This window comes from Simochromis diagramma, unplaced genomic scaffold (assembly GCF_900408965.1).
Source record: "Simochromis diagramma unplaced genomic scaffold, fSimDia1.1 OVJJ01000596.1, whole genome shotgun sequence".
Taxonomy (NCBI): Eukaryota; Metazoa; Chordata; class Actinopteri; order Cichliformes; family Cichlidae; genus Simochromis; species Simochromis diagramma.
Window position 1 is genome coordinate 11,992,905 of NW_024387245.1, and position 8,063 is coordinate 12,000,967.

General features: G+C 40.5%; 1 protein-coding gene across 1 annotated transcript; it reads left to right on the plus strand.

Moving 5' to 3' along the window:
- The first annotated feature begins 80 nt into the window (after positions 1–80).
- Positions 81–7,688, plus strand: ess2 (ess-2 splicing factor homolog). Its single transcript, XM_040000714.1, has 10 exons — positions 81–471; positions 2,791–2,959; positions 3,092–3,175; positions 3,386–3,555; positions 4,688–4,805; positions 4,934–5,067; positions 5,243–5,345; positions 5,666–5,775; positions 5,859–5,974; positions 6,073–7,688. Exons 1-10 carry the CDS (start codon positions 325–327, stop codon positions 6,350–6,352), a joined length of 1,431 nt encoding a protein of 476 aa, XP_039856648.1. The 5' UTR covers positions 81–324; the 3' UTR covers positions 6,353–7,688.
- Positions 7,689–8,063: the final 375 nt, after the last annotated feature.

Here is an 8,063-nt window from a genome sequence, read left to right on the forward strand (position 1 = left end):
TTATTTATTTAAGTTAAGGTCTGCGAACTATCAAACCGCTGTTGGCTTTCAAGGTTTATTTTGGAAAATTCTAGCGAAGCCGTAAATTTCCGGTGACGTAATCGTTCGGCTGTACGTTGTTTGTACGCTGGTGGCTAAAAGTCAGCTAATGTGTTAGAGTTGGTGGCGTTGGGCATTTTTAAGTATCGGGTTTTTACGTTGTTGGTTAACTATTTAAACGGTGTTAACCCACTGAAAGAAACACCCCCTAATAGCTTAATTTTCGTCGCTATTTGTAGTAGAAGATTATTTAGCCATCTGGCTAGGAGGCTAACAGGGACCACAATGGAGGGCAGCGCCAGCGTGAGGAAAGCACTGTCCGGGACTCTCGTCCCTTTGGCGGTCTCAACAGTGGCTCTTCAACAGCAACCAGAGGATAAGGAGAAGGGAACGCTGAAGAGAAACGTCCTGGATGAGGAGGAGTACATTGAGGTAAATAATAGCAGACATAGACAGGCGCGACTGTTAGCTAACAACTGTAAGTTAGCAGGCAGGTAATGTACAACACAGCTACATTTCTTTAGACTAAAGACTTTATTGTACTAGTCTGGACAGACATAGAAGTGTATAACAGCTCCAAATATTATGCAGTCAGTGTGGAAAAAGTATTATTAAAAGACCAGAGGGTCTTTTAATAATGCTACTGTTTCACACAGTGGGGCAGTCAGATAGGACCTAGATGGCCATCAAGGATCTGGTTCTCCACACTCCTCAGTCTGGTGAGTGGGGTCCTGTGTGTCTGTATACTGTGGCAGCTCAGAGCAGGGCTACATATGTTATATTGGGAAGAAAAAGGGAAAAGCTCTGCCAAAACAGAGCTTTCCCACCGGATTGTTGACACAGTAAAACAGACGTACAAAAAGTCTCTTCAGATATTAGTTGCCACACTACCAGGAACATTGCCTGGGCAGTAATTCGAGGTGTTCCATGAGGGGAAATCTGTGCAGCAGAATCCTGGGCAGTGCCTTACACGTTTGCTAGGGTCACCTGACTTAATCTGGTCTCAGGACCCACTCAAGCTTCAACTATTCTGCCATTGGCTGACCAGTAAGTTTTTCCTCACGATACTGCTAGTATAAGTCATCTTCATTGTTTACTGCAACTTCTGTAGGCAGGAGGGAAAGAAACCTAATTAAAGTTACAAAAGTTACCACGGTTCTGTGAACTCCCATATAACTGCCAGTCATGCAGTTCACTTGGAGCATCTCAGTGCAAGAACATTTATAGAGATCGGATGTAGGGTACCGGGGGGGGGGTTTATAGTGTACACGCGTAGGTAGCCTACAGGTCACACAGTTGACTTTGTTTATATGAAATCTCAACCTGCACTGAGCACAAGAAGACATAGCTGCATTGTTTATTGTCACTGGCAGTCTTCTGGGAATTCAGAGAACCATAATTACCTTCGTAACTTCTTTGGGCGACCGTGGCTCAGGGGGTTGGGAATCGCATCTGTAACCGGAAGGTCGCCGGTTCGATCCCTGGGCTCTCTGTCCTGGTCGTTGTGTCCCCTGGGCAAGACACTTTACCCTACTTGCCTACTGGTGTTGGCCAGAGGGGCCGATGGCACGATATGGCAGCCTCGCTTCTGTCAGTCTGCCCCAGGGCAGCTGTGGCTACAACTGTAGCTTGCCTCCACCAGTGTATGAATGTGAGAGTGAATGAATAGTGGCATTGTAAAGCGCTTTGGGTGCCTTGAAAAGCGCTATATAAATCCAATCCATTATTATTATTATTATTCTGTTTGGAAACCTCACCTTTAGTCCTCCAAACGTAACTCTTGACATTGTGGCCAGTGAGCTCAAACTTTGTCACTTCTGACCATAAAACCTTTCTCCAGAAGGCATTTGGCTTCCCCATGTGGGCAGCAACAAATTTAAGTCGAGTTTTTAAAGGTATCGATTTTAGAGCAGAGGCTTCTTTCTTGGTCAGCTCCCACTTGGTCCACAGTGAATGGAAAAACTTTTTTTTTTCTTCAGCAGTTTTCAGTTCATGGCAGGTTTTATGCCTTGGTGGTTACAGGGTTGTTCCTGAACAGCCTAACCAATTTCCTGTCATCTGAGGTTGACAGTTTGGATTTTCTTTAAGACCTCTGCAAAGTGGTGACACATCTGTTATTCTTTTACGTACAGTTATTTGAACTGATGATCTTGTAATCTGCAGTTGTTTAGAAATGGCTTCAAGAGATCTTTGCAACTTGTGTAAATCTAAACTTCTCATTCTTAGATCTTCATTGTGTTCACTGGACCTTCCCATTGTTCTGAGTATTGGTCAATCCAGTGACTACAGTCAAACAAATCCTTTCTATGCTGGTGAAGAGAAAATACCAGTTGTAGTCAGTCGTGATCAGTTAAACAAAGTTTTGTCCTTGTTGTGTCCTTGCCCTTGTTTTGGCTTTGTTAAACCTTTAGCAACACTCAAAAGATTTTAGTGTGTGTATATATTGAACCTGTATACATACATTTAACCCTGTTTGAATTAGAGAAAATCCAAAGTGAATTCAAATGTGTACACTCTTGTTTTTTTGTTGTTGTTAATTTTTTAATTGATTAAAGTCGTGTACTGTACAGTAATTGCACCATGGAAACAAACTATTCAAAGAAATAATTAAGACTAAAATTACCATGACATCCATGCCCATGATGAGTGTATGTAAACGTCTGAACACATCTCTATGTGCCATAAGCCCATATTTCCTGGTAGTATGTCCTCTGTATTAACCTTCTGCTTGTGTTTTGTTTTTGTTGACAGAGCTTAGAGAAAATTATCCAGAGGGACTTTTTCCCAGATGTGACAAAGCTGCAGGCACAGAAGGAATATCTTGAAGCAGAGGAAAATGGAGACCTGGAGAGGATGAGAGAAATTTCCATCCGATACGGATCTTCGTTGACAAAATCTACACCGCAGTCTTCTGCACCATGTGAGTGAAGTGGAATTAAATAAGACATTACGTGTTCTCCAAGTAAAATACGTGTTAATGATAAAATATCTGAATTCAACAGGTGTTTTTTTTCCTCATTCAAATTTTTTCTTTCTCTTCTGTTTGTGTAAGATGTGACACCTGCTAGCTTTGAAACACCAGTGGGCCAGTTGGGATCCCCTGCTTCCACTTATTCTGCTAAAGCTGTAGATGGAGGTAAGTAAGCAGGGTGATGAACACATAACGTCATGCAGTAAATGTGTAATTTGTTAAAGCTTCACATCCACGTCTCGCTGTTAATCCCTCTTTTGACATTTACATGCTTTCCCATATTGTACACCATTCTGTTTCTCATTAGTGGTTAACATGTTTGGCACTAAATTGATCGACTATGAGAAATTATTGGTATTTTTTCTTTCTTTCTAGAGAAGAGGGCTGACGACACAGAAGAACAAAATCTGCCCAGCCTGGACCGCTTCCTCGCTAAGAATACCAGTGAGGATAATGCATCCTTTGAACAGATAATGGATCTGGCAAAAGACAAGGAGAAACTGAAGCATGCCTGGTTGTATGAGGCTGAGGCTGAATTCAAACAGGTATGGATGGTTAGCTGTGTAAATGCAGGTGTGCTGATCTGTTTTCTGGGGCTTTCATATGTTCACGAGTGTCAATTTATCACAAAAACTTGTAAAAGTATTTAAATCATTGCATTAGTTTCCCACAGACTTAAACTCATAATTTGTGGCGGTGTGGAGCACCTATATTAGGGATGACCATTTAAACTAGAATTGTTATTCTTTGAGATTGCTCACTCTAGCTTTACCTGGTGGAGTTTGCGGTGAACCAGATTTTTTTGTTTTGTTTTTCAGGCTGTAGTCCTCTTTGGCTCTGCATGTTTCCCCTGTTTTATATAGTAGCATCGCATCTGACTGTGCCACATGCCTTTTATCTGCCAGCAAATGGGAGCTAATGTCTTGCTTCTTCTATTTGCTCATCGCATGGTGGTCAGCTAACAGTTTGTAGGACCATTAATACCACTTCCGTCTGGTAGAGGTGCATTATATATTCACTTAGTTTATATACTAACTAATTAAATTATACTCAGGATTTATTCCTGCCTTTAATAGTGGTTACATTACTTAAAAAATACTTTGTGCAGCTGTTTCTTGTCTTGAAGGATAAACAGCATTTTCCATTCTTTTAAAAAAAAAACAAAAAAAAACTCATGTCTGGTATGACGTAATAGACTTCTGCCACCAGAAGGTGACATTAGTGCACCCAGAAGCTTTGCCAGCTGCCAATAAACAAGAACATGAAGCTAACTATTTCCCAGATGCTACTGTACAAACAGAAGATTGCTTTTATAAAGATTTTTACCAAGACAGTCTTGTGCAGAACTCCTTAAAAAAACAACCCAAAAGACAAAATAAATGTAAATAAACTTTAGTTCAAACTCCACCAGGTAAAGCTAGTGTGACGTAGTGTAACTTTTGAGAAGAGTTTGGAGTTGAAGAGGATGAGTATGAGTCCCTTATTCTAAAGATAGACTCCTAACAGGAGTCTTTGTTTCACAGTCTTTCAAAATAAGAGCAACAGGCTTGTCGAGTAGTAAACCACTCACCTAAAACATGCTAAATTGAGTCACCAAATAGACTTAGGTGAGTGTTAATAGATCCTACCTCTTGGCTGCATTCAAATCATTTATAAAAGCTTGTGATTGTTTTCCAGCGTCATGAGCAGAACCTTGCCTTACCATCAGTAGAGAAGGCAGCACTCGAATGCACCAAAGCTGGACTGGAGACCTGGGAGTACAAAGCCAAGAATGCCTTGATGTATTATCCAGAGGGTAGGAGGCTCGAGCGTCGATAGTCGTGTGAATTTGCAAAATTGGCTAAATTCACTTGTGTGTGTCAGTGAGTGAGATTTTTATTTTGTTCTACAATTATTATTATTTTCTTCCTTTTTTAAAATCAGGTGTTAAAGATGATGATGCCATCTTCAAGAAACCAAGGGAGGTGGTTCACAAGAACACCCGCTTTGTTGGAGACCCATTCAGCAAAGCTCTCAACAAGAGCCAGATTCAGCAGGCAGCAGCTCTCAATGCACAGGTAGGTGTTGTTAATGTGATACTGTATTTAAAACAATGACTGTCGTTGCCTTAATGTGCCACTTATTTCTGAATGAAGTGCTTGCACTGCATGCCAGTCTGTTCAAATGGAGGTAGGGGAGGCAAAAAAGTGGATTTCTTGATGATGCAGAACATGTGTTGTGTTGTTTCTGTAGTTCAAACAGGGTAAAGTAGGTCCTGATGGGAAAGAGCTTATCCCACATGAATCCCCATCAATGAATGGATATGGTTACGTAAAAACTCCTTCACCTGCACCTGGTGAGTAATCTTATTATTGTGCTTTGCATAGAACAGACCTGTTCCATAATCTTACTGGCGCAGCTAAAGAATTAAAAGTTTACCACATTGAACTGTTTCCTTATCAAAGACGTGATGTGACTACGTTTCGTCTGTTCGCTTCGTGTGCTGCCAAAAATCAAGCTTTTTTTTTTTTCTTACCCCCCCCCCCCCCCCCCCCTTTGTTAGCGATTGTGGTATTTGATAGACAGCAGATAAAGCATGAATACCAAAGTATCTGTTTCCACAATCAGCTTGGAGCTGCTTTGGCACTAGATCTCTTAATGCATTTGTCCTTTCAGGTGTAGCCGAGTCACCTCTGATGACCTGGGGTGAGATCGAGAGCACACCATTTCGTCTGGATGGATCAGACACCCCGTATGTTGAGAGGAATCATGGACCTTCTTTTAAGGTGCTGAGAATTTACAGGTGGATTGATGGTTAATTTGTAATTGTTTAAGTAAAATAGTTGACTTTAATTACCTTTTGTTAAAGATCCCAGAACCAGGGAGACGAGAAAGGCTTGGTTTAAAGATGGCCAACGAGGCTGCCGCTAAGAACCGTGCAAAGAAACAGGAAGCGTTACGAAAAGTCACAGAGAACCTTGCAAGGTATTGATGCTCACTGCGTCTGTCATTTCATTTCTACTAGAATTAAAGTTGTGAAGTCTTGAAGAAATGAAACTAACATTATATTCTTTGTCTTGCAGCCTGACGCCTAAAGGTTTGAGCCCGGCCCTTTCGCCTGCCCTGCAGCGGCTCGTAAATCGGACTTCCAGCAAATACACAGACAAAGCACTGCGAGCAAGTTACACCCCATCACCCTCACACAGACTCGCTGCATGCAAGTCTCCCTTCGGGGGCCCGGCGACTCCTTCGGGAACGCCAACGCCAAACAAAGCAAAGACTCCAATTTCTCAGGACGTCACGTCGCTCACAGACAATCTGCTGCAGCTTCCCAAAAGACGGAAAGCATCTGACTTTTTCTAAGAGCAGCACCTCTCTGCTTGGATTGTACAAAAAAAAGACTTAACATATACATTAAAGAGCACATCATTTTGCTGGAGGACTGGAAAAAGAAATAAATGGTGGAGTAGAGACTATAAAAACTTTATGCACTAAAATGCAACAAAGGTCATTGTAGGTCCAAGAGAAATAATTTGAATGTCTGAATTCTATTTTGATTTTATTGTCTTTATCTCGCATACAAGGGTTTTTTGTTTGTTGTTTTTTTAAACAGCTCCTGCTACTCTAACAGACTGACATTCTCAACAGACAATATTTGCATATTTTAAATCATTTGTATTGTCATTGAACGTTTTTCCCAAAAAATTCACAGATAAATGAGATGACATTTCAGAGTTTCTCTGCTTCACAGGAATTAATCAAAATAATGTGTTGTTATTACAGCAGGAATCCCCGGCTGCCGTGTTTCCAAATGGGAGAAGAAAATGTGTTTTATTAAAGCTTGAGCCTGCTCTCACCATCATAAAGATGTAGAACCCTTTCCTAAACTTTCTAAATGTAAAATATACTTTTTTTGGGGCTAAAATCTGTGTTTGCAATCAGATAATGAATTGTCAGCCGTATAGTTTTGTTCTCCCATCTGTTGGTGCTAAAGGAGTTAGATCAGGGTCCAAATAAAAAGACCTGTCATGCTTTTATGTTTTCAAATGCTCCAGTTTGCCTTCAGTCTGGTTTGCTGTCAGAACTGATGGTAAAGAGGCCTTTTTTTTTTTTTAACTTGCCACAGATTTAAAGTGTCACCCTGTCAGTTGTGTGCATCCTAGTTAAAGTTAACATTTTATTTGATCTAAGTATGTTTTATCTCAAAGAAAAAGGTGCTTGTGTAGAGTTGCCACACACTTTTCGTGTCCATATGCCCATTTAAAGAATGATTGGCCTGACTAAAAAAAAATATATATTTTTCCAATGTTAGAGATTCCTTTCTTGTGCAGGACAGCACTAAGACATGGCAGAGACAATATTTTCATTTAAAATAAATAAAGCCAATACGAAACTTCAGTCAAGTAGTTATGAAAGCTTGTCAACATTTTAAGTTGCTATCTCAAAGTTTTGATTACGGATGGCAAAAAAAGTTTTTGGTTTTTTGTTCAGTGGTGGAAAGGAGCTTCCATAAGTAGGTGTCATCTGACAACACAGCTATTTTCGTACAAAGGTCTCACCTGTTTCCCCTTACCTCCATCATTTTTTGATGGAGGTAAGGGTGAATAATAAAACATCATTATTGTTTCAGCTGAATTTCCTCCTTTTTAATAAGCTACTGACTCTAAATGATGTTGTATTAAAGTGGGAAGAGATTACATTCACTGTCTGTGTTGTCTGAAAGAATAATTACACTGATCATTAAGTCTTCTAGTGCACAAACAATGTGATTTATTTTAAATGTAAGCTTCTTCAGTTCAATTCAAGTTTATTTATATAGCGCCAAAACACAACAACAGTTGCCTCAAGGTGCTTTACGGTAAAAACCCTGCAGTAGTTTTGGAGAAAACCTCAACAGTCAGATGATCCCCTGTGAGCAAGCACTAGATGATTGTGGGAAAACTCCAGTTTACCAGGAAGTGACCTCTGTTTGGATCAGGCTCAGGGAGAGGTAGCCATCTGCCCCAACCGGCTGGAGGGGTTGAATGGAAACTTAAGTAAGATTCATAATAGCTTTAGGACAAGGTTTGTCATC